The following is a 27,387-nucleotide window of genomic DNA, read 5'->3' as shown; positions in this document are numbered from 1 at the left end:
GATTCCACCCAACCTAACTTCATACTGCAAGGGCATAAGTAAAGTAAACCAAAGAAATAGGATAACCCATGAAAATACCTCTCATCACCAATCAACCAAAGATTTCAAAATTCAATGGATACCCCCTAGCTTAATTTCACATTACAAAATTATTAAGTTATTAGGACAATCCAAGGATTCAAGAAATAGAATGATAGTACAAAGAATTAATATTGACAAATAGATATTAATATTTTGATTCTTTTGAAAATGAATAACCATCCATTTGCAACACATTTTATTTGTCCATTAATGCATATAATCCCTCATGATTGTGCTTGATCAATTATTGTTTCCAAATCAACAAGTATGTGAGGAATAAACAATTTAATCATAGGCCTCCAAAGATCAATATGCATAAGTACAAAAGTAATAAAATATAGATCTTGGAGAATCCAACAGCACATTTGTGGAATGAGGAAAGCATATGGTTTAATACTACTTAGTGAATGATTAATATTAACAGACATGCTTATGAGTCCAATAATTAAAATTGGTGCAATTTGAAATATGGGCTCATTTGTGGGTATTTGGGATTCACTAATTAGAAAAGAAGAACATATTTGATTATAATTCAATAAATTATTTTTTATCCAAATTCAATTATTCCAAAATCATGTCCCTTATGTGCATCAATACATTGCAACATTGATTTAAAAATTTCAAGCACATGATTCAATGGAAAAGGGATCCTTGAAAGTTCAATATTAGATTCAATTTCAACCACCTTATTATGAAATGATTTAGGAAGCATTATAGTTTCCATTAGTAGATATGGTGGAGTGCAATTTGAATGGGACAATGACAAGATTTTTTAAGGATATAAAGTGGATGGGATTAAGTAGGATAGGTAAAACAGAGATGGTAAGGATGGATATGGTAGAATATAAGAAGGATATAGAGGTTGCTGTGAGCATGCATGATGATATTTATTGTTCATACTGGGTAGATAATTGTATTTTGAAGAAATATTTTATCTTTGCAATGCAATAGAGTAATCCGTTCCTTGATCTTCTTGAATTTGAGTTTGAAATTGTTTATCGGTTACAAGAAAAAATTATCCACTTTCACCCTTATTATGGTGAGACTTACAAGTAGGTTGTACCTCATTCACCATGTTCTCATGGTTGTTGGAGTATTTGTACTTGTCATCCTTCCTATAACAAATAGAACAATAAATGGTCAAATTTTTGTTCTCAAAATTAAATTGTTCTAAAAATTCATCAATGATTTGCTCTTGTTCAGATGCAAAAAGAACATTTAGACATACTTGTGACAATGGAAGATCAAAATTTCTTAAGTTGCGTTCATTAGGCAGAGAAGGTATAAAAACATCACCTCTAGTTGGTGCAATTTCCCCACCAGTTTCTTCTTTTTTTGAAAAAAATTGAAAGCAGGGGTTTGGGGGTGGCAGCCCCTAGTGGGATCAAGGGGCAATGCCCCTTGAAGGGTCCTAGGGTAGCACCCCTATCGCCAAACACATTTTGCCTCTTGTGTTTCCTTAAAATTTTTTATTTTTGAAACAATTTTCACCCAAAATTGATGTACTTGAATAACATTGAAAATGCATCATTTTAAATTTTTTTTTTCAAAATATCCTTTTCTTTACCAATAATTCACAACAACTAATGATAATGTAAAATTGAATCTAATTTCTAAGACCTACTTGCAAACTCTAAAACAATGCATCTATATGATTTACGCAACACAAATTAAAATTAATTACTTAAGCAAGGCTAGCAATTTATGCAGCACAAACTAAAATCAATTAATTAAGAAAGGCTAGAAATTGCAAAAGATTTCATCCTAACACATTGTTCCTAACTCAACTCATAAAGCTAAGATACCTTTGACACCTTTCCTTGTAAACAATGCCAAAATGATAGGCCAATACTGGGGCAAATGAATTTGAAATAGTTAATATTTTAAAATAAGTTTCAGCTTGGTCTAATCATTTGAATCCGGGGATGTAATCTTGTGAAAGGTGTTTCAGAAATATGCCATCAAGGGATGCTAGTTGTGAGATGACGGATTATGAATGCAACTACAATAGATGAAAGTAAATCTACGAAAAACCAAATAAATCCCAATGACAGAAACTGTCACTTCTTGGGGACAGGAACATCAGAAATTGAAATAAACATCAAGCTATAAAAGTAATTAAAAAAAACAATTTAAGAAAGAAATAAAAATAACATAAATAGTTACAAAAATAATAAATCCAAATCTAAATTAACTAATCTAAAAATCTAAATTAATTAATCTAGAAATTAGTAAATAGACAAGAACATGAACATCTAATTTACCAGATAGACTAATTAAGAAACAAAACTATTAAATAATACATTTTAGAAACACACTAAATAAAAATACCACTATGCTTTTCCAAAGAGTGGACCCTTACTCCTTGACTCGCACAATGAATAAAGAACAAATAAACCTTATGTTATTTCAATCATGAGAAAATGATGTTTTTACTCATCATAGAATAACATAGGTTGGATCTATGTGTAGTAGTTTCCTATATGGAAAAATGTGTATATATATGTCCTCCCCACTATATCTTATACTGCTTATATATACACAACCTTAACAATTTAGTAACACCTTTGATATGCACTCCATATAAAGAATGACTATTACATAACAAATCTATAACATAAATCTATGACTTGCAAAGAATAGGCAATCTGTTGTTATTGCCCCAACAAAATTCTATTTTCTTTATCTATATTCATTAAATCATGATTCTAAAATGGGTTGGTTGTAACAAAAGACAATTATAGAGAGAATCGGGTTGATGTGTTTTTTGTCCACGTGATACTTGGTAATGAATCTCAACTATAATATCTTTTCTTTACTTCCTTACACCCATTAGATACAAAATGCTTCAGCAATAATAGTGGCTAATTTTGGGCCAAGTTTATTTCCATCTTCTGGCATGTAACTTACCTTCATGTCCTTTACACATACATGTATTATGTATGAGGTCTACATCAACTATTGATGAAAACAAAATGTGTATCTATTTTGCGAAGAAACGTTAGCCAATACAAAGTAAAGTTTGTGTTCTTCCTCTTCATAACCATCACTTAAGTAATATCACCATAGAGGTAAGTTTTATACATTTACAAATTGATGGAGCTTTGCATTAGTGAAATTGTAATAGGAAGATGCATAGTAGGTGACATGAGGACTGACAACTCACAATCAACATGTTAGATAAATACAATCACATCTATTTATTCAAATATGTTATCTCATAACTAGATTAAATATCACTCATATATATCATATCATATGCAACATAGAAGGAGAAAATGGAATATTAAAATGGATATGGAAATGAGTGGGAAGGCTTATATGAAGGTTAAAATATGACATAATTTGGGATATAAATAGGTCTCATCAACTCTAACCATCTTTGAGATCCCTTTGAAACTCCATGTTTGATATATTCACCTTTGAATTCTTGATGAATAGTAATAGCCTCAATTGCAATGAATAATAATAAACTAGCCCTTGCTTTCACCATGCAATTTCTCTAGCTTAGATTGGGATGTCCACAAGTACTTTCTCCTTGCTCCTCTCATACCATGTTATGTACAAATAAGGGATTTAATGCCATTTTATAGGATATTTCATGAAATTACTCTACAAGGGCTGACTGCACAAGTGGAATTTTACTGGAGGAGTTAAATACTTTCGAGCCCTTAATCAATGGAAACCCCAAAATAGGTCGACCTAGTCTAGAAGGTTCATCTTTAGGGTCTTCATGTCTAGGTTCCAGACTAGTAAGGGTAAGAGATATAATTTGTGTGTTATACTATCATCCAAAGATCCCATTTGGGATTTTGAGATCCTATGAAGAGAGGATACTCGTAGATTAGGTCTTAATATAGTGAATGTGTGAAGAAGGAGGGAAATTGAGGAGGATTTGTTAGGTCCTACCTCATTTTCACCTAGAAAACATAGGAGAAACAAAGTGAAGTGTGTACTTAAGGGTTGAGTATGAAATAAAAACACACCAAAGAGGAGCTAAAATGTCTTAAATTGAAGTACACCCAGTTTAAGATGACACATACAAATCAAGAGGATTTTTAACAATGTCATACAAAGAAAACCCCTAGTCAAGTGAACTAGTAGTGAAGATATCCCACTTTTTGAAAGTGGCGATATAAAAAATATTTCTAGTATTGTATAATGATAAACCATATTCTCTACAAATTTTTTTAAGAACATGCTAGAACATAGAATAAAAAAATGGGTAGAAAAAAGAGGGAAAGAGAGCAAACAAGAAGATTTTCCTTAGAAAAAGAAACACTACCATTCATCATTGCCTTGCTCTTGGGAACTTCATTAAAAAGGTTTGGAACACCCATGGTGGAGAAGAATTTTGTTTCTTCATTGATTTCAAAGAAGTTAAAATCATTCCTAGAGATAAAATTTGGAGTAGGATAGAGGAACTTAGGTCACCTAATGAGTATTATAGAACCCAATACTTGATAAATGTTAGGAAATGGTTAGAGCTAAAATCAAAACTAATGAAAGAGGACATGTGTGAATATTTTGCTAGAAACATTGTAGTCAAACACTAGTGCTCTCTAACCCCCCACATTTTTTTGGTTTGTATGTAGTGCCTCTCCCATTTATTTCTACATGGCATCTTATTGGATGTGGCTCTAACTTCATATGTTTGATTTTTGTGATCATGTTGGGTACATGTGACGTTTGTACCTTTAGGGTGATTTAATTTATGTTGTTTCACAAGAAAATTGTTTATGCCCTTATGCTTTTTTTTAAGAACCATTGTGTTATGGGTGGTTTTATATCTGATTTGTGATGGTAGACCTTCTAAGGCCTTTATTATAAGTTGTGGGAACTCATTGTGTTATTAGTGTTTGATTCGAGCTTGACTTGTATATGTGATTTAGTGATTATTCCCATGTTATGATTTTATATTGGCACTGTGAGATCTACCAGTTCAATTTACTCTAGTGTTCATTAGAGATCATTTTTGTGGTTATGATGGTATTGTGATTATGTGATGGTTGATTTTGTAACTTATGATGTGAGTGATGGTTATACTTCTGTATGTGTTAATATCTATTAGACTATTGGTGTATCATGATGTTATTTCATGATTATCCATTTGATGTGCTCAATTGGTTGCATTATGTGATGCATTTGATTACTATACATTAATTTTAGTTGTATCATTGGTGATTTAAATGTCAAATCATGTTATTACTATTTTGATCATATATGTATGATGAATATCATTGATTCCTAATTCTGTTGTGCCTCACATGCTGTTAGTTATGTTTATGAAAATTTGCATGGATATATGCACATATTTCTAGAAATAATAATTTGATGTTTTTATATTTATTTGAGATTCTTAATGTAAATGTAATGGTAATTTAAAAGATATAAAGACAATCTCTACGTTCAAACAAATCTTATGCATTATACCCATTGCGTTGTGCAAAGTAAGAAAAAATATGTACTTAATATACTTAAGGTCCAAGATTACGAAGAGGGGGGTGAATTAGAAATCTATTAGATTAAAAACTGACACCATCTTATCAAAAAAGATCAAGCAAAAAATATCATAACCATTTAACCATTCGCCACATGCATGCAATGTAAACTTGTCAAACAATAAGTAAGATAACTAATAAAATCATTTTCTCAAGTACTGCAAAAAAAACAATATTCGTCATGAGGAAAGCTTTGGTTAGGGAATTAGTACCTGCATATAGCTTCACTCTTCTAAAATGTTCTCTATTAAAAGCTTAGTCCTTTTAGGAGCTTACACTAATGCCATTTTTGGAGAAAATTGTGTTACAATTCATCTGAGTAAGGGATTTTCCTCTACCCCTATTAGGAGCTTTACCCTATTAGTAGTAACCTCCTTGGAGGATTTTTAATTCAAGCTAATGGAAAACTCAGTTAAGGGAATGAGTCTTCAGACCTATTAGGGTCCTTCTCACCCTATTAAGAGTGGCTTGGTTAAAGGATTCAATTTGGCAAGGAAAGTGATTTGGGTATAGAAATTCTCAATTACTTATATAGATCCAATTTATCTCAATGTCTAATTCTAATTGTAGGAATTCAACTACTACCTTGATTGCACATGCCATCAATGATCATCATACTCGTAACCACAATACTCTGTCACACAAATACACTTCTTAATCTCTAGGGAAGCCACCTGCTTAACCAAATTGTTTTACACTTTAATTCACCTAAGGACCACCAAAATTTATTATCAAATCCTAATATATCCTTTACAAGATCTACATGATCACCTATTTGAACTGGACATTGATTCAATAAAGAAATCTAGCATTTTGCACTTTTTCTAATGAACATGCACAAATTCAAGAAATTTGATCACAATGATCAATGTATGATCAATTCATTATAACATATTTATGCCACATCATTTTCACATCATCACTTAACTTTACATCACAAAAGATCTACCCAATTCATCCCAAAAACTAGCAGTTGAAGATCAAACATAAGCGTTTCTCAGTATTCTTTCATTTCCTCCTAAATGTACTTCCATTGATCCAAAACATGTCTTCTACTCAGCCAAATCATGTACTACTATAATTTAGTGATCTCAAAATTGAGTATAGAACATAAATCCTGAATTAGAATATCTAGATCATCACAAACTTGATACACCAATGAAATCATTCACTATTTATCACTAACTATTCAACTTTGTTACATTTTCACAATTAAATCTTTCATAACTTTCTCCATAATTATGTCGAGTACATAAAATTTTACATACACCATCTTGAGACATCTCTAAGTTTCCCATCCCAATTGTGCAGTTCAATTCCACAAATAGATTAACTACACACTAGATTTCTACTCTACAAATACTAGAACAATGTTCCTCGTAAACTATAAACCAACGACCTTCAAGTTGACATAAATGGAAACACAATAATTGATCAATTGACCATAAAATGAGTACTAAATCATCTCTTCAATACAATATACATCAATTATGCCAACAAAGTCATAGTCACTCATTCATGAGATCTACACAATGTATCATGCTCATTCATAATTTTCTATCATGCCTGTTTATGTGTTTAAGCTATTTATATTGTGAGTAGCTACAATTGATATTTGTGTGTTTTAGTGAATAGGTTATCAAAAACATTTTGCCTAACTTGCATAATTTGAGGGTGCCTATATCATTAATAGTGATATAGGAAAAAGTAACTTTGGCCTTTCAATAGTGAGCCAATAAAATTCTTGTATGGATGATGTACACATGATTATAATGTTATCCCTTTGACACATTCATAAACTTGAACTTTATAACAAATATTGTGATAGACTAGTTGTATATTTATGTCTTAGAGCTTTCGTAGTTGTCGCAAAAGAAGTTTAATACCCCAGCCGAATAGTAGGGCCCATACCCACCATAAAATTGTAGGGCCCATACCATATGCCGGGGTCCGGGGATGGATAGCTGGCTGGCTATAATAGTAGGGTAGGGTAGGGCCCATAAAATATTTAGGCTAGGGGGCTAGGGGGCCCTATCATTCTACAGGGAGGGGGAGGGGATAGTTACATGCTCGTCTCTCTGCATAAGCAGCAGCCCATCCTGAAGGAATAGTTATGGATGGGCCGGTTATCGGTTATCGCTTAGGGCAATTCCGGCTATACCCGCAAACCCATACCTAGCTGGTACACGGACCCAATGCTTCTTTATGGCTCAAGCTCCTTCGTGAGCATTATCAGAATATTAGCTCATATAATATTCTGATAATGAAGCCTTAGAATAGTAGGGAATGGATTATTATTATTATTTTTGATTGGTAAAAGTTCTAAGCCAAATAGTTTTGTTAATTTAAATTTATACTTGAGTTTATACAATTTAAATTAAATATTGATTTTTATGTTTGGAAAAATAAAATTATTTACCAACTAATTTGTCATATATGGGTTCTAATTGTTTGCAATTTATTTAATTGATTTTGGGGTAAAGTGAATAGTTCACTTAAAATATCTAAGTGAGTTCTTTTCACTCACTTCTCACCTTTGCTCTTTTGCGAGAATTTTGATTTTTCTCTAAACTTGAATGGAGAAAATCACATATTATCTTGTTGGGTGTGATTCAATTGTTGGATTGGTTTATGAGTGTCTTTTGCCAGAAGTCATGTTCAATTTCATTGAGTTTTGGATTTTTGCTCATTGTGTATATGTTATACACTTTGTATGAGATATAGGGCTCTTCACATTTTTTTTATTCACTTTGTCTTTTCCTATGAAGTAAATTGCTTTAGGCTTGTAGGCTAAGAATTATCAGCCCCAACTATTTCATTGCTTATTTAAGTTTCCATGAGCATTGCATATTTTGGAGTTTGGCATTTAGGGTTTTAGAAGTGTTATGCTACCCAATTTTTTGTGTGTTCCTGGAAATGATATTTTGTTTTAGAGATGTGATATTGGGCACTTAAGGGAAAAAAGGGTTTTAATTTCATCAATTTATTTGATGTTTTTTTTTTGGCCTTTTTCATCAATGCACGATTTTGTGTGTTGACTAGAATTGTGTCTCCATGTTTGGGTGATTAGGAAGTTGGGTTTAGTAGTATCCCATAACTATTGAGAATTGTGTCATCAAAATAGTTAAATTACATTTTGCGTATTTGTTATGATAATCCAAACTTGGCCTTTGATGTTAAAATATCATTGTTTGCAAGAATTTTGGGTTTTCATGTATCTTGTGGCTTGTGATCTTTCCTTGTGTTCCCACAATATGTATGATGGATTCTATTAGAATTTGAGCTCTTGGCATAGTGGCCAATAAATCATTTGGCTTTTATACCTATTTATTGATTTTGAGTATTTTTAGCCTATTTCATGTTCTAACAAGATGTGTGGTGGATTTATTTGAATCATGTGCTCTTGGAGAAGTGGCTAATTGATATATTTGGTATTTGTGCCTTTAGTTTTTCCTTTACTTGGTTCTTACCTAGACCGTGTTGGGATTTGACACCTCCTCCTGTCTTTTCTTGTGTTGTTGTGTCTTTTGTATTATGTAAAGACACCTTTGATGCTTGAGAAGAGCTCCAATGTGACATGTGGATGTAGGTGTTGAGATTGCATTCAAGCATGTAGTTGAGGTATGCTCCTACGATGATGTTCAAGTGACTTGTGCTCCTACGATGATGTTCAACATGTATGTTTAACCACTCAAGAAACATTTACTTTGAGATTAAAATGAATGTCAATGAGATGGGTTTTGAGTATGAACTAGTTTTCTCTTTGTATAGTTGTGGGTTCTTGTTGGCTTAGCCTCTTGTGATTTGTTGACAAGCAAAAACCTTGTTGGGAAACCTTGTGAAACCTTGTTCTTTATTTCAAGTTGATCATGATCTCTTCTCTTGCATGTTTTATCTTGCTTATGTCCATGGTTATGACATGCACATTATTACATGATGTTTATTCCATGTTTCAAAAAAAACCTATTAATTGCATATTTAAGTCTTTGTTCCAATGTCTCCTTGGTGGAGAATTATATTTTGTACGGATAAACTTAAAGATTTATTAAACAAATTTATTGGAGGAGTGGTGTAGGATCACGCCTCCTAGAATATAGAGTTAGTAATTAGAAGAAAATGTAATAATAATGATGATTGTTCCATCCATTTATTCAATATAAGCCAACTTATAAGGCCTTGAAACCTTTAGGTGCAATTATGAACCAGGGGTCCACCCTAGTCAAAGGGACTGTTTTAATGATTTTCACAAGTATTTATGCTCATAGGGTAGTAGTAGGTGTTTTGGATTTCTGTTTGATTGCAAGGAAGCAAGATGGTCCAAAAAGTGCAAATATTGTAAAATTATTTGTCAACGGTGCATAATGCAACTTTGACAACTTTTAGCAAAACATGTCAACTACCTTCCCAAGTGGCCATTGTATGCAAATATTAGTTATAACCATTGAGAAGGATTCGAATAGCTCTCGAGAGGATGAGGGATTCAGATTTGGAAGTTTGTGTGAAGGTTGGAGCAATTGAAGTGAACAAAGTATCAAGTTATTGATTAAACTTGTTGTTTCAGTGACTTGTACAAACTGCATAGATTGGGAAATTTAATACTACATGCATGGTTAGTAGGGTGTCTTATCTATCTACTGCAATTGATTTCATATCTTGAAGTGATTGGATATGGTATATTTTACAATTTTTGTTTTGGGTGGTCTAAAACCCTCTCAAATATAAGGGTTTCACACAAAAATGATCCTATCTTGACTTTCCATTGAAGATTTCAATTACCATTGGTGAAAATAAAGTATGGCCATGCTTCTCTTAGTTTCCAAAGACTTGGTCCTGTTCAAGATGGTTTTCTATTTTTAGTGCTCAGTCCTAGACCCAACATCTCAATATGCTCGGGTAAAAATTGGGTGAAAAATGTATAACAGAGATAGATCTATTTGTGGGGTTCCAATCCAATATTAGAAATGATGTTCTTATCTATGAGGAAAGATGCTTGAAGTTTTGGTTTGACCAAGGTACCCTTACATTAGGTAGTTTCTTCACAAAATTGGTCTAGTTAGCCCTATTATGCCTGGGTGGCTATAGAGTGAATAATGGTTTATTGAAGATTTAGGAATTTGATCCTTTATAGCATGTTGGAAGGATTGAATGGGTATTTGAAAAGTCACTTAGTTCCCTAGGTTATGTGGATAATATCTAATTTTTTGTCTAAAAACCTTTTCGGTCAACCTAATTGATTTAGGTTTGTCCACTAGCCTCTTTGGTGATAGATACTTTGTGGCTATTGAGGAACCCAACCAAGGTTTGAATCATTTTTGTTCTATTCTACGTAGAATATCCAAAACATTAGATTGAAGGGTTGATAAGTGTTGGGTAGATTTTCCATAATGGACCTAATTCAAGGAACCTTTCCCCAAAGTATGAAATCAATCCAATTTGATCAATTCTCAAGAGAGTTAGGAAGGTTGTGAGATGTATCTTGAACACATGAGGACTTGCCCAATGTTCCAAGGAAGTGGATGAGTATAGTGAAAGGATTTGTAGGTGATTTGTTTTGGAAGAAACTTGGGTAGAGGCCCTAACCATTATTTTTGTAGTGCACTCTGCATCAAGTAGAGACTTGGTTGAACGGTGAAGTGGTGAAGTTTCTTTATATGAAGACACAATCAAAATAATTTAGATTTATTTCACTAAGAGGTTGGAATGCAAGTAAACATTAACACGAGAATATATTCATGATTTTTTCTTTAAAAAGGAAGCAACAAACTAATTTTATTTTTGATGTAAGCTTGCTTGAGATAGTGAAAAAATACAAATACGTAAGAATAAAAAATGCAAAGTGGCTAGAGAGATTTATTTGTACTTCAAAATATGTGGAGAAAGTTGAGTTATGGAATATAAAATCAACTTAGCTCTTTTTGGTTGGTTGCTTGTGTCAATATTCCTATAAGGTTGTGAGGTTTCAAAGAGTAAAATATGAAGTTGTAAGTGTAGGCAAGTAGAAACAATCCAAAAACATTTAATCATCACCTATGTTGAATTAAAAAATTGAAATCATATGAGATTCTTTTGGCTAAGATGGGAATGGAGCATCAATAATAATTCATTTGCTATGCTGGTGAAAGAGGGCTGAGAACATAGATGAGCCTTTTGGCCCAAATTGCTTCTTGAGTGGGAACTAAACCAAAGAAAAAGACTTGGAAGAAACATAACAAGCAGTAGATGAATAAGTTGGACATTAGTTTGCATGTCTGCCTTAACAATAATGAAGAGAAAAAAATGTCTCAAGTTACAAAGATTTAAACTAAATATAAGATGTAATTGAAACAAAATGTTACTTCCTCTTAATACTAAGAGTATGTGGATATTTGAATCTTTTTAGCCTAAAATCGTTGTGAAGGTGGGCAGTTTGAATGAATTATTTAAGGTGGCAAGGCTTCATGAAACACAAATTCCTTGATCAATATTCACAATATAAGAGTTGACATCGAAAGGAATTTAAAAATGCGTTAATAGTTGTGTTCCTTGGTCCCTTAGGCTGCTCATCCTTGTCAACATAATTAATATTCTTTCATTTGATGTTTGTAAATGCTTTGACAAATATAAATTGTTATTTTTATAGTAGAGCATGTTTATCAAATCCATTATCAAAACAAGGAAACACTTCTATTTAGTATGAATGTGAGGTAATGAAATTAAGCATTGAAGCTCTCCTAGACAGTGGAAGTAAACTTAGATTCCATGAATTTAATTTTTTTTTACGGACTATAAGATGAAATTGAAGTTATTAAAAAAATCAAAATTTCGAAAATATAAAAATTTCATTAATTTGTTCTTTTAGAATTTTGATTGCATATGTTTCTAATATAGAAATCCTCTCTGAATTCAATTCAGATAAAATGATTTCTTTGATTTCTTCTCAATTCTTGGAAATAAATCTTGCTGGACTTCAGTTCCACCACAACTCTTCAAAGGGAATCCATTAATTATAATTCTCACAAAAAGAGGTTCTTTTAGCTTCAGGTTTTATATGATTCTTTGTGTCATGGATAAAAGAATTCTATTACTCATAATGTTTAGATAAGTAAATTGTTAACCAAGCTACAGAAAGAGTTATGGTTCTATTCTGATGTAGAAAAAGCTAGTTCGCGACTTGAACCATATTTGGATTATATGACCTGCAACAACGTCAAATAGACCTCTTGTTTTGTTCGGTTATTTCTTAATTGGCTCCCCATGCTAGTCCAATCTGAAAGCTATAAAATCCATTGTACAAGAAAAATTAGATGTAAAGAGGCAAAACAAGTCCAGGAAAAAATTAATTTACAAATTTGCACGTGCATGGATTTCATGAACTTCTCCATGTCCTGTCTATTGGCATTATGCTTATTGAAGGATGAACATGATTTCTTTGTTTATGCGCAACATTGTCTTTATACACATACTCATCTGACTTATGGCTACAGGGCTCCAATGAGGATATGCTCCCTTAAGCAAAGCTACAATACCAAAAGCGTGTGACACAGTTGTGCCTGAAATTATGTTGAAGGGAACATGCCTTTTAAGTTCTAACAAAATAATCTCCCTCACTAAGGAGCTGCTGCTTCTAAATAGTTCCGAACATGCTGCAAGGATGTTCAACCTTGCAGCTATAGGTAGGCTGCATTAGTCACTCAAAATTTTTAATTGCAAAATATTTCCAGGTTCACAATGTAAGATCAAAATAAAATAAAAATAAAGAAATAATGGATTATGAATTTCAATTTGGGATATATGATATCTTTTTCTCTGACAAAACAGATAGTGATTCGAACTTGGCACATGTTTTTGTATCTGAAATGAAACAAACGACACTTGAAATTGTTGCTGGCAACCGACAGAATTTAAATCATTTGACCTAAGGCCTGGCTTGTTTAACAATATGTTTGAACTTTTAAATGTATGACCAAAATATAAATTAAAATTGACTTGGTATGTTAGACTCGTATTTTTCAATTCTGTTGAATTTTCCTGTTGTCCAATATCCAAATGCTGAAGCTTCATGAATCACAGAGAAAAGCTGATTAAAAATTCAGTTGTTTATGATTCTGTTCTAACTAATTGTCTTTTATGTAAGGTCATAAATGAAGGTTTCATTTGAAATATGAACATTTATCAATGATAACAGTGAGAGAATCATAATATCATATTATGTCATTATTTATAAGTTCAATGTATAAGAGACCTTGCTTTCAGCGCAGACATTCATTTATATTGAAAATAATTTTAGAAAGAAGAATTATACAATAAATAATTTAATTATCAGATTATATTCTGAGAAGAGGCTAGTATCATAATATAACCATAACTATATACTGTTAACAATACACCAACACAATATTTTTGTATTTGATCTAAAATAAGGTGATAGGATACTATATTGATGAAGAAGAAAATTATAAAGAACTTCTTAAGTTCCTCACTGTTAATAGGAATGTGTTCAATTAACTATTGGATGGATAGTTCTAGTTCTTATAGATTTTTTCATGTGTTGCTAAATTTCATCATTATTTTACATTTAATTTCTTTTAAAACTATTTATCTATTTTTATTTTAATGTTAATCTACAATTAATGTATTGCTAATGTTTAATTGATAACTTCCTTAAACTATCTTCCAATTGTCAGTGTAATACCACCCTAATTTGGACTATCATACTATGAAATTAGAAAATAGATGAACATAATTTAACCACTTTATTATATAATCAAAAATTTATGACAATTATTAAACAATCACACTACCCTATGACAATGTCACTACCATAGTGTTTATTAACATGATATGATTTTTTTTATTGGATGTCAAACTAGAGTTTTGATTGTGTCCTATAAGTGCTCCTGAGATTTATCAGGTTGAATAGAAAACAACACTGATTACAAGTGCCGGTATTTGTATAGTAGTGAAAACTCAAATGAATATTGTCATTTCAGTAATGACGTGCTCTGACGTTGTCCTTTCTCAATTTATCCAGTCTTGTTCTATTGTTGGAATCTTTAACGTTAAGCTCCATGAGCTTTCCACAGTGTCTTTTTGTCTCCCCACATTTGTTGCCGATTAATGTCTTGTGGTATACATAGGCCTCACCTTGTTTTTAAAGCTGAATATACTGAAGATTGAGTGACAGTTCCTGCAAAAGTCATTCTCATTAGCTCAGTCTCATATAACACGACTCATCAGTATCACTTATATTTTTCAAATGCTTATAAATATATCAAATTCAAAGAGACCAGTTTTAGTTGATAAGTAATGTATTTAAAAAACTAGACGACAACTACAAGTCATCAAATCCTGTTTGCCATATTGGTGATTCAGGCATTTTATATATTAGAAAGCTGCAAGCCTTGGTCGCTTTTGTAAACATGACAAAAAGATCTTTCCTCAATGCACTGTAAAAAACCCCATACTTATATTATAAATACAACACTATTGTTCAAAGATTTAACTAATTCAAATGTAGTAGTCAAGAGGGCAAGTTATAGTTGTCCCGATCCACATAAGTATTTGCCTATTTGGTTAAGAAGAAATAAAATATTGAGTTTCTGTAATGATGAGTATATAGAAATTGGTAGACACAACCTACAAATGTTACTGTTCTCCAAAATAACTGTCAACATGTTGGTATGACTCCAAGTCATAGGGGTGAGCAGCAAGGAGAGTTTGTTGCACTCTTTCTGAAGAGTCGTATGTCACAGTATTCCAAAGATGTGAATACTTTCCGTAATTTAGTTTTGAATATAGAGCACTACTGAAAACAATATTGAAAACCATACTACAAGAATATATTGTATTATGTTTCTATCTGCATTTCATACCCCAGATATTTAATGTTCGAGCAAGAGAAGGCAATTCCGAGAACGACATACTTCGTGTACAAAGCAACACAGCTTTGTTGCCTGGAAAGCACAATCCAAAAAATCGTCATTATAATTCTTAGCGTAGATTCCACAATAGTAAAAGAACCAGTCCTTAAATCAATAATATATTAGAATATTTATCTCAAAATTTTTATAGAGGTAACTTTAATGGTCGTCAGAACAAAGTTGGTCAAAATTGATAGAATGACTTTCATTAGAATATTAGAATGTAAACGAATTAAGAATGTAAATGAATACTCTGCATATGAATAAAAATGAAAATATTCTCTCCAACTAGAATGAAAATCATGGAATGCTCAGATGGCAAAAACATCTTGAAGATAATCTACAAGAGCTGCTATGTTACCAGAAATGAGAAACGAGAAACGCAACGTGGACGTGACAAGAAACAAAAATTTCAAAGGTTGTGTAAAAGAAATGTATTTATATATATATATATATATATATATATATATATATATATATATATATATATATATATATATATATATATATATATATATATATATATATATATATATATATAATCAAACTAATTTATTTCTTAGAAATAAATTCTTGACTCCATGTTAAATTGTATTTAATAAATTCCTAATTCAATTGCACAAAATAATTAATAGTTGACTGGTACTAAAGTAATTCTCTCGATTAATAACACTCTATGTTTCCAAATATTAACAAAATTAAAACTATCACTTCGTTAACAAGACTGAAACTGTTACTTCATTTACAAACTAAAACAATACTAAAACTAAAACCACTAAAACTAGTTTAACAAAACTAAAACTACTATGCCTGTTACATTCACTATGCACCCTATAAAATCTATTATTGGTTTTTAAATTTATAACATTATTACCAAAAAGAAACGGAACGGCCGTTGTGTGATGGGAAACCTATTTCGCACGTTGCAATGGGGCTTCCCCGTCACGTTTCTGGCAACTATGGCAAGAGGTAGATTAGAGGGTAGAAAAATAAACATATCTACTCCAAATGCTGCAGGAATATCTGCACCATACGATCCCTTTTCCCAGCAAACTTTGTAAGCTACAGATCTTGCAAGGGGAGCTCCTTCCTGTGCAATACATACCCATTCTTCTTTCATGGCATACATAGACCTCACCTTGGCTTTTCGGCCAAAAAAGCTAAAGATTGAGACAAATTTCTTGTAAATTTTATCCTCACTAGCTCATTGCCATATCATAAATTTTTTTATAAACATATTAAATTCAAAGAAACCATGATATTAGTAGATAACTAGCATGTTTCTAGGTACCTATACTTTGTACCTCATATTATTTTCTGTCAAAGAAAAGCCGATTTGCAGAAACATGAACCTTGCACATAAAGTATTGTACCTTTGCTCCCTGCAAAATAAAATTAAAAAAAACTTGTAATTATAATTCTTAATACAGATTCCAAAATAGGTCCAGAAAGAGTCCTTCAAATAAAAAGGAAACATTCCCAACAAAAATTGCTCTTGTTTATTTACCTCTTCCAGAGGCCAGAGGCCAGAGGCCCAAGAGGATCCAAACTAGAAAGAGAATTTACATGGAACCTAGAAATGCAATTTCTTTTGCAAATTACCCCAACTCATTGGAAACGCACAAGGATCTGATTTTGCAGTAGACCCGAAAAACTTAACTGGTGCTTCTTGAGGCAATAGGTGATATTCAATTTCAAGTTTCTCAAAAATATCCTTCATTTTCAATAACAGATCGGATCGTCTACTTGACTTCTCACAAATGTTCTGATAATTCATTGTATGTCTGAGGTAAAGGCCCATTCTCATACTAGTTTTCTCAATCTCCTTCACAAATAAACTATGCTCCGGGTGCCAGTGCTGAGGCTTATTTTCAATATAGCTGCATAATAAACACGACACTTGAAGATTCAAACATCCAATAGCTATTTCAGAAGTAAGATAACCTAACCTAACCTTACTGACCTAGGCCAGATATTAAGCATAATTTTTTAGAAACTTTGCATGCTTATCCCAATCAAATATTTCATATGTAAGGCTATTTGCAAATATATGTGTAACTGTGGCTTGTATTATTGCCATTGGTAAAGAAACCACACAATCACAAATATAAATACCTGCGTATTCTCTCCTTAAGTGCAGCAATTTTTTCCGCAGTAGTAGCAGCATCCACATAAAAGTCAACGCTCTCTCCCATATCTGGACTCCTATGATAGTTACTGATTGGTTTTGTAGATAATATAGAGTTGGGGTAGTACACTTTCTCGTTATCAGCACATAGAAACATTGTTGTGAGGATGTTCATTTCTTCTACAACCATCTGTACAATTCAAAAACCGGTTAGTTATATGGTTTTATTCAATATGTTGTGTGTAACATTTGTTACTTTTCTAATCCATTGTTCAATCTTCAGCACTCATCTTTTCTGCTTTAGCTAGATGTATAATTATTACCCATTCACTCATTTTAGTCATTTGTCAAAGTAGTGAAAAGTGACTTCTACTTGAACTCCATCAACAACACAACGATCACCCACATCAAATGGATGGGTGACAAATACGAACACAATGGCTTCAAAAATTGTTTTGCACGTATTTCCGAACCTGAAAGCCACAAGCAGCAGGTGAGATATTATAATAGTAATAGCATGGGTGCTGGCAATGCCCAGAAGACCCAAAGAAAACATTAGTATGGTTATAATCACAACTGCATTGATGAGTTTGTGTAGCTGTTTAACTGCAGTTTTGGAGTCGTTTAGAGACCGAGAAAGTAATTTCCTTTCTTCAAAAACATTCATCTGCCACCAAAAAGATAAATTAGACAGTATGTCCCAAGAAAGAGCTGTTAGAACTAGGTAATCAGTATTGCCTTGTTTAATTTTTTATGTGTTGTTTTTGTCATAATAAAACAACAAGATCGAGTCAAAAGAACATTAAATGAGCCCAACATGCCAAGTAAAACTACATCTAGCTATACGTTGGGAGTGACATTTACAAGCTATATGGAACTACTTTTAAATAACATACCACCCAGTTTGTGAGAGATGATTCACTGATCCTTCCTGTGTCCGAGGCACCCATAAATTGAGGAAAGATTCTGCTCACCTCTTTTTTACTCATTAACTTTAGTAGGTCATCTTCCTCAATATACCTGCGGAATAAGGGATTCCAATTAACTAGGTTTAAAAATTCTCAAACATATTCATTTTCTTGGAAGTAAATAAACCATGAGCTGTGGATTTTCCTGATATTGTTTGGTCCTATTAATACCTACCATGCTTTTTCCTTGATGTTTTCGGAAGAGTTAGTTGTTTGAGAACAATGGCCTTAGCACCAGAATGATTATACAATATAAACTGCTGCATATAATGCTTAGCAATATAGGAGCAAGGATGCCAATAAGAGACATGTTATTTGTGTGAGGATGCCAGTTAAAAAGGCAATAGCATATCTATGGTTCATTAAATGTTAGATTTCTAATTTTTAGGAGAATAAAAAAAAACATAGCTATGACAAAGCATATGTGGGGTGAAGGTATTACTTCAAAAAAGGATGCTTACTCTGTTCCACACTTTGCAACATTTTCAAATATCCTCTTCGCCGTAATTGCGGCTTGACGTTCACTATCAATCTTTGCATCATGTTTGTGGGAATAGACGGACCTGTCAATTGTTTTAGCTATACAAGCAATTCCTGAATAACTAATCATATGGATCAATCTCTTCATATTCCAAGCAGATACATTCCTCTGGTTCAGCTTCTGGAGTTGTTCAATATTTATCATACTGGAAACCGCTGCCACTTCATGGTCTGCCCTATCATTATTTCTATTATCAGGAGGATCTATTTGAATTTCTATGTGTTCTGCACTCTTCGTAGAAATTTCATCTGGTAGGGCAGGGGATTGATGGATTTTCATCACTGGGGGCGGAGATATAATTTCAAGTACATATTGATTGAATATGGACTCCTGAATTCTGTCAAAATATGTTTTCACATGAAAATTCAAAGCTAAAACCTTCACCAAAAGTGTCTTCAATAGCCATAAAATTGCAGAGAACAGAAAACAAAACAGGAGCTTCTCAATTGAATCCAACAGCTTGTTATTCCCGGTAGCTCGCTCCACCTGATAAGTTGATAACTCAAACACACCAAAATATTAGAATGGAAAAGAGATTACGAATATAAATGAGGATAAATAAAAATTCCAATTCCAACTCCAACTACAATAGCCATAATGCAAATACATCTCCATTAACAATAACAAGTATGAAAATACAATCCGAACAGAAGAGTACCTGTTTATGAAACATAAGATGCCAAGCCAACAAAATTAAGCCAAACCAGAGGCAATTTTTAGCACTACATCTCACTCCATAGACAAAATATAGGACCCTCTTCCTTAAAATAAAATTCCTCTCAATTACGAAAACTGCTACTTGAATTATCCACTGGGAGACCAATCTCCCACAGAAAACAACCAGAACCATCAAAAACCACTTCCATGTATCTAATCCCCAGATAGTATGTTTCTTCAGAGGCCCAGCTATAAGGCTTGATATCAGTCCTGCTATTAGGCCTACAAAAGCTGCACATTCCACAAAAAACCATTTGTCACACTCAGAGCACTTGTAATTTCGCGGAATCTCCTCTTCTGTGAAGGGATCATATTCTTCTTCGTGATGATCTGGAAGTGAGGGAGAATTGTTCAGTTCCCTTTCAGCCATTCTCGTAGAGTTTTCCATTGCCTCAAATAAAGAAATTGTATATGAGACAGTAAATAAATTACGAACTCGTTGGAATGAAATGAAGAAATTGTATAGGAAAGTTGCATCCATGACACATTTAATAAGCAATGAAGAACTCGTTAGAATGAAAAACCTTTCCCGTTCCCTTCCAGTCCGCAGTCCGTTCGAATGAAAAACCATTCACATCCCGCCCGTCCACTCCAGCCCAGCCCAGCCCAGCCCACACCCCATTCGAAATTACATTGTAACGCTCGAAACAGCGTGAATGGAAGGAAAGAAAGAGAATATTATGAATATGTTAAAAAATATAAAAATTATCAGTTGATTTTATATATTAATAGTATTTGTTGCTTAATGACCTATTAATTTAGGAGCCGATTCAATTGTAAATTCTTATACGATGCATATGTAATTTATAAATTATATTTTTTCTATATTTTTAAATATTACAATTGAGAATGAGCAGTAAGATTAGATTTTTGAAGAGAAAAATATATTATATGTGACTAATTGATGATCTTCAAACGTAGAGCATAATTTCAAAACTTACTAAAATTAGCAATTGCATCTAAGTGTATAACAGATATGAGATATAGAAGGTTAATTAAAAACAAATTGCTCCACTTTAAGTATCAAAAATGACAACAACAAAGAGAGATCAAAATGACAACAACAAAGAGAGATCATACTCATACAACATTTTGATTCATCTATCTACACTCATTTCAATACTTTCTATAAATGAATTTTGATAAGTTTAGTATCTAATAAGACCTTAAATTGCCTCATTCTATGATAAGGAGACTCGTCAAATACTACCACAGATAATACTATTTCGTGACATTAGAATTGGTCATCCATTTGAATAGATCCCTATTAATCTAGTAAGTTAGTCTAACATTTACCTAAAATTATTTTATATGATCATATCATCAATAATGAACATTTATGCACATTTAGGTATGTAATTGAACACAATTTATAACATTGTCATTTATACTTTGGTTTGCATGATCGTACCTCTCCAAGTGGGGTTCAAGAAGATTAATGCCATGTTTCATCTTGTTGCATCTTCTTTGTACCTAAAATGAATATAAAATACTTAGAGTTGCATTTCAATCATATTGTTGCAAAGTATTTTATACTCGTATGCATTAGTTTTACATCACAATGACATACATATATTTAATAGTTGTTCATCTATTTTCTAGGAAATCATAAACCTTCTTTTTGAATATAATAGATCTTCAAGGTTCATTTTATAAACATCATTGTTTTAGATGTAATTACAAAATAAGCAGGTATCAAAGATTATTGAACCAATCACACATATGCAAACTATCCAATAAATTAATTATGTGCAACTCTTTATCTCAAATTAGACCAAAAATTAACATTGGATCCTATTGTTGTGAAGTAATTTTTACTATTTTTATGTATCAAAAAGATGAATGACAAAAGTTAATGAATAAAACCAATATAAAAAAGAAATTAAAAATTACACATTACAAAAATGATCACTGTCGTTCTCCTTTTTCAACATTAGCACAAACTTTCATTGTTCACTCTCCTAAATATGTCTAGTATGTTAGTCTTATATTGGTTTTGAAATTTGAGTGTCAACACACTTAACCAAATTTTCAAGATGATGCCGAGTATAATATAGAAGCTGAGCTACAGTGTATGCTGAGCTAGAGAATTCAATAGGTGCCGAGTGAACTTTAGGTGTCAAGCAATCTTTAGGTGCCGAGAAAAGTTCAAGTGCCAAGCAAAGTATAGATGCCAAGCAAAAAAAAATTACTATAGGAGCCGAGTGAGCTAGTTTTCCTATATGTGTTGAGCATCAAGAACTAGTAAGTGCCAAATAACACATAATCAACATATGAGTTTGTACCTTCACAAACTTAGATGTAAACCATTTTTGGAGCCGACATAGGATGAATCTTGAAGATAAGATTGAATCTTTTGCATTACCTATACAGTTAGTATGCAACCAATAGGAAAGGTGCAAGAAATGAGCGAAAAATGAAGATTTAATTTTGATTGTAGATTCATACCTAACCCTAAGTCTTTGAAATCTTTAAAAGGCGGACAAAGCCCCATTATTTAAGAGAGAGGATATGCAAGAAAGAAGTGTATGGGTTAATTATAGCAAAGTGTAGAAGTGTAAAAAGATTTAGTGAACAATAGAGCATCCTTGCAGAACCCAATTGATCAAGAACAAAGTATCAAAACCTCGAAGAGTGACATATCAGATCAAGCAAGGATCAGAGCATACAGAGCAGAACAAGGATCTGGAATCAACAATTGAGGATTGCAAGTCATCAGGTCAAGACATTCTTCTATACTTTCTAACCATTGTATTGTGAGAATGGAAATCCTATGTTGATAAGTTGGTTTAGTAGATATATTGGTTCAGTAGCCACATTGTAGATCCTCATTAGGATTGTAAATCCTTTAGCAGGGTAGCATTCCAAGTGAATGTTTGTGAATCCTTTAACCAGGTCACTTTTAATAGGGTGTAAAGTCTTTAATAGGACAAGCCTTTCATAGGACAGACCATTGGAAGTGGTCAAACTTATAACCTTGAATAGTTACACATTGTTACAATGATATTTTGTGGGTGTCATCCCCGCCCCAGTTTTACCTTCTCATTTTGGAGGGTTTCTAGGTTACCAAATTTGTGTGTTATCTATTTTCATGCATGTCTTTTACTTTCATGTTTATTAGATAAATTAGATGCATGTCAATGATATTAGTTAAAAGGATTTGAAAAGGTTAAAGTTAGTTACTTCTGATTAACCCCCCCTCTCAGAAGTAAATCTTCCCACTTGTTAATTCCAACAATTGGTATCAGAGCCAAGCTCTCCCAAGAAGGAGCCTTACAGCTTGGAGAAAGGATCAGGAAATGGAAGTCTACAAACTTGAGAAGATCATAGAGAATCATGCAATTGATATACAACTTGCTTTACATGCCTTGGAAGAAGCTAGAGAGGAACTAAGAAAATCCTTAAAGAGAAGAAGAGAGATTGCCATCGCTGAGAATGACACACAGTATAAGGAGATTGACACCTCAAATCTATTTTCAAATGGAGATTCCAAAGAGTTTGATGTAGCAATAGTAGACCTGATGGAGAAGAATAGAGCGCAAGTAGAAGAAATGAGAACACTCAAGCTTGAACAGGAATCACAAGCCATGATGTTTTTTGGAGTGACTGAACAAAAGAAAAGAGCCATTGAAGACAAGGCTATGCTAGAAGAAGACAAGATAAACCTTGCTAATAGACTGGAAGAAAAGTCAATTGAACTTGCAAGAATTTCAAACATGCAGCTAGACCCTGAGCTAGATGATGAATGCACATCATGAATTGAATGTCAAGGATATTGAGATCTCTACATTGAAGATGTAGAATGAACAACTATAGAATGATCTAAAAAGAGAAAACGAGATCACATAAAGCTTCAACAAACCTAATGAGGCCATCAAGTACTTTGAGCTGCTATTGAAATCACCAAGGGCTAGTACTTAATGATACTTCAGGAATAGGATACACCGGCACTGAACAAGGAGAGTCATCTAAGACTGTAGAAGAAAGGAGTAACAAAGGTAAGAACACTTAACCCACTTGTCATTTCTGTGGTAAAAAGGGACATACCTTTAATTTGTGTAGGAGCAAGAATGCCCATCAGCTTGACAATCCTAAGAATGCAAGTTATTGTCATAAATGCAAATAGCAAGGACATCGAGCACATAACTATAGGACTAGGACTATTGGGACACCAAGATTTGAAGGTCACTACTACAATTGCAAGAAGCATGGACATAGAGCTTTTGAGTGTAGATCAAAATCTATGTTGACACCAAATTAGGCAACAAGGGAAGGTAACCATGGTCATCACTACAATTGGGACTACAACGCTAGGTATAGCTGTCATTATTGTCAGGAATATGGACACAATCCTAAAAATTGCATAAGAACACATTTTAGAGGGAACTACAACAGATGGTTGAGCCAAACCACATGATTCAGTTACTTGAAGACTTGTCATATTAGCAAGAATTGCCCAACAAAGTCAAAGGCATCCAGCTCAAAGAATGACAAAGGTAAAGATAAGGTAGATGTTGAACACATCAAAGGAGAAATGAATAAGACATGGAAGGAGAAAGATGGGTGCAACTCATCAAATGAAGGGATCAGTTCACCTAATAGGTCAAGTGGTCACATTTCATCAAGTTAAGTAAAGAGAAGGCATGAGGGACTGATTTACAAAGTTTGATCATACATCAGTTCCTAAACAAGCAAGTACTGGAAAGAAGAGATCAACATGAGCAAAGATGCAAACTTAAAATTTCAAGATTTCACAAGTGTTTCTGAGTTTTCCTCAGATGCCAAGTAAAATTTAGTACATGCCGAGTTGATTGTCAAAATATTAGTAGGGGCCGAGTTGGTAGAGGAAGCGAAGTGAAAAAAAAATGTTTCAGTTGAAGTCGATTAAAGAATACTCCTGTGGAAGCTGAGTGATGAAATGGCAATGGAAGCTGAGTAATGTAGAATCCTTCAAAAGTTGAGTCGATAGTTGTAAACACACTAAGCATTAAATGTGATGAAAATAGGGTATATTATCATATTTTCAATCATTTTTCTTCATCACGAACAAAGATCAAAGATGAGAAAGAGTGCAGAATGAGTTTAAAGCAAAGATTCCAGTGTTTAAACAAGATTTCAATGGCATCACAACATGATTTCATCAATCTTAAGGTATTTACATATATATGTCGAGTTACACAGTTTAATACTTTCTTTGTGTTAAAAACCTAGAATTACAAAAATTGCTTCTAGCTCTAGGAAAACTCAGGAGAAGGAACCTTTTGAAGTCTAGCTAGTGTCCAATGAGGTCAGACAACCTAATTTCTATCTAGTATCAAAGATTGCATATAAGAATGACCTAGTTGGAGCCCTATCCATCACGCCCCCTAAGGTTTTAATGGTTCAAGATGTAAGGAGATGCTATAATTGAAAGATTGGAGCCACATGTGACATGGAAATGAGAGAAGCCTATGAAAAATTGTTTGATAATGGAGTGTTGAAAGAAGAGTTTTAGATTGTTGAAAGTAAGGGTTTAACGCGTGCCCTAGAATTTCTCACCATTTTCAAAATTGAATGGATTAGACTAGTACTCAACCGAATAGATGATGGAAGCTTATGGTTGGAAGATGACCTAGTGAAAATCACGAAAGGAATTGTTCATAGAGTGACAAGGTATCCAACCCTAGATCGGTCAAAGATCCTTAGGAGTGATTCTAAGGAGGCAATTGAGAAGAATACTGGTGCAAAGTGGAATAAGAGAGGGATGACAATTGATGATCCAAGACCTTCTTGTTGATTTTTCTATTAAAGTCATTGCACACAAATTCTACCAATCTAGCAGTATCAATAGTGTGTCTTGCATTGCAGTGGCTGTAGGATATAGATTGGTGAAGCAGGATCATACCTATGATCTTGGAGAACAACAACTACAACATATAAATGAGAATCTAGCAGCTATCAAGAGAACCAAGGGAGCCCAATGTAAATTTGGTGCTATTTTGATATGTATATTCTTTTTTGTTCAAAATGAGTTTCCTTCATTTGGTAAAGTAGCATGGAAAACAAATAGGTTTATTATAGCTCAAGTTAATGAATATATAGAACAAATAGGAGCTAATTTTGAGACCTTAATGACTAGTTATTTTGAAGACTTTAAGAAGTTAATGAAGCAAAGGCTAAGAATTCTAGTGTTAGAGAGACATGTAAATGAAGTTTGTTTTCTTGTAGATATAGACTATACATACATTCAAGCTACCATACGAAGAGTGAGATGGCTAAGACCTCTTGGGCATGAAATAAATATAGATGAAGCATCAATAGCAATAATTGTATTATTGGCAGAGGATATAGACAAGGATGCATCACATTTTGGTACCTATGATGTGGTGATATCAAAAGTGGATATGGAGTTAAAGACTGCCTCCACTTTGAAAAAGAAAGATAAACTTGTCAAGAAATTAAAAGCCAAATTTGGGAAGGCACTATACAAGTAGTAGAAGAAGAAGGTGATGATGCCGAGGGTGATGAAGAAGAGAAAGGTCAAGGACCACTTACCTTAACCCAAGATATGGGGGATGATGCAGATGAGGAGGAAGGTTCTGAATAGGAAGCACCCAAGGCTAAGACAAAGAAAAGGAAAGCTCAAAAATAGCCAGTTGCCTAGCCAAAAGGAAAGAAGAAGGCAACAAATCCAAGCCCATCCAAGCCAACTACAAGGGCAAACACCAGGACTAAAACTCAAGCGGAAAAAGAGCAGGAGAAATAGAAGGCAACAAAACAAGGAGGACCTGTAGAGCAAAAGAAAAGAAGAAAGTATGTTGCACCTCCTGAATCAGATAAAGAAAGAACAAAGTCTAATGAAGATCAATTCAAACTGGTAAGTCATTCTACCACATCTAAATTGGAAAGCATTTGATTTAATATTTGAGATAATGATGATCTAATTGGTCTAAAGACCATTGAATTTAATAAATTGTCAAAAGAACAACAAAACATAGTGGTAGAGTCCATCTACAATATGATGGCTAAGTTCAAGACCACTCCACTTGAACTAGACAACTCAATGCCTAAGGAGCTAAGCTCATTGGTTGAAAATAAATAGCATTACTATCTCAAGATGCAGAATGAAATAAGGGAGTCAACATTGGCTCATGTAATGCTAGACCTTACAAAAGGTTAAATAAAAAAGGCTAACAAGAGACATGGGAGCAAATTTGCACCCAAATATAGAGCCTTCAATATTTTGCAAAATCAAATTGAAGATGTTATGACAAATGTGAAAAATAATCTATGGATTGACAACTGTGAAGGAAGGATAGGAAGACCCTTTTGAAGTAAGGAATGATGAAGAAGAAGAAAATGGGAAAGATGAAGAAGGAGAAAAAGAGAAGGAAGAAGAAATAGAGGAGAAAACACATGGTGAAGAGGCAATAGCTGAAGAGCATCAGAATGAATAGAGTGTCCAAGACACCCAACTACCACCACCAATTCCTCCACATACAATGCCTATAGAAATAGTAATAGCTAAGGATGTTCCTAACACCACAAGTCAGAACATCAATCCTTTAACTAT

At 33.2% G+C, this 27,387-nt stretch overlaps 1 protein-coding gene across 1 annotated transcript; it reads right to left on the bottom strand.

Moving 5' to 3' along the window:
* Positions 1-12,965: 12,965 nt before the first annotated feature.
* Positions 12,966-20,406, bottom strand: LOC149528145 (mechanosensitive ion channel protein 10-like). The gene is made up of 12 exons (XM_089808017.1): positions 19,777-20,406; positions 19,039-19,604; positions 18,506-18,629; positions 17,983-18,276; positions 17,597-17,799; positions 17,128-17,361; positions 16,989-17,054; positions 16,786-16,863; positions 16,367-16,641; positions 15,434-15,514; positions 14,706-14,748; positions 12,966-13,239 (listed from the first exon to the last, which is right to left on the bottom strand). The coding sequence occupies exons 1-12, from the start codon at positions 20,404-20,406 to the stop codon at positions 12,966-12,968; spliced, it is 2,868 nt and encodes a 955-aa protein (XP_089664143.1).
* Positions 20,407-27,387: the final 6,981 nt, after the last annotated feature.

This window comes from Cupressus sempervirens, chromosome 11 (genome assembly GCF_028749045.1).
Source record: "Cupressus sempervirens isolate cs-2001-9-10 chromosome 11, ASM2874904v1, whole genome shotgun sequence".
Taxonomy (NCBI): Eukaryota; Viridiplantae; Streptophyta; class Pinopsida; order Cupressales; family Cupressaceae; genus Cupressus; species Cupressus sempervirens.
Note: the sequence above shows the minus strand (reverse complement) of the source record. Positions and strands in the feature narration are given on the sequence as shown.

Bases quoted from the DNA above. Each gene is read 5' to 3' on its own strand.
- LOC149528145 (XM_089808017.1), bottom strand. From the start codon at position 20,406: ATGGTTTTTCATTCGAACGGACTGCGGACTGGAAGGGAACGGGAAAGG. The intron at 18,630-19,038 runs GTAAGCATCCTT...CTTATTCCGCAG, and splicing joins GTTGCAAAGTGTGGAACAGA to GTATATTGAGGAAGATGACC. The intron at 16,864-16,988 runs GTAAATAAACAA...TTTATTTTGCAG, and splicing joins GCCTCTGGCCTCTGGAAGAG to GGAGCAAAGGTACAATACTT.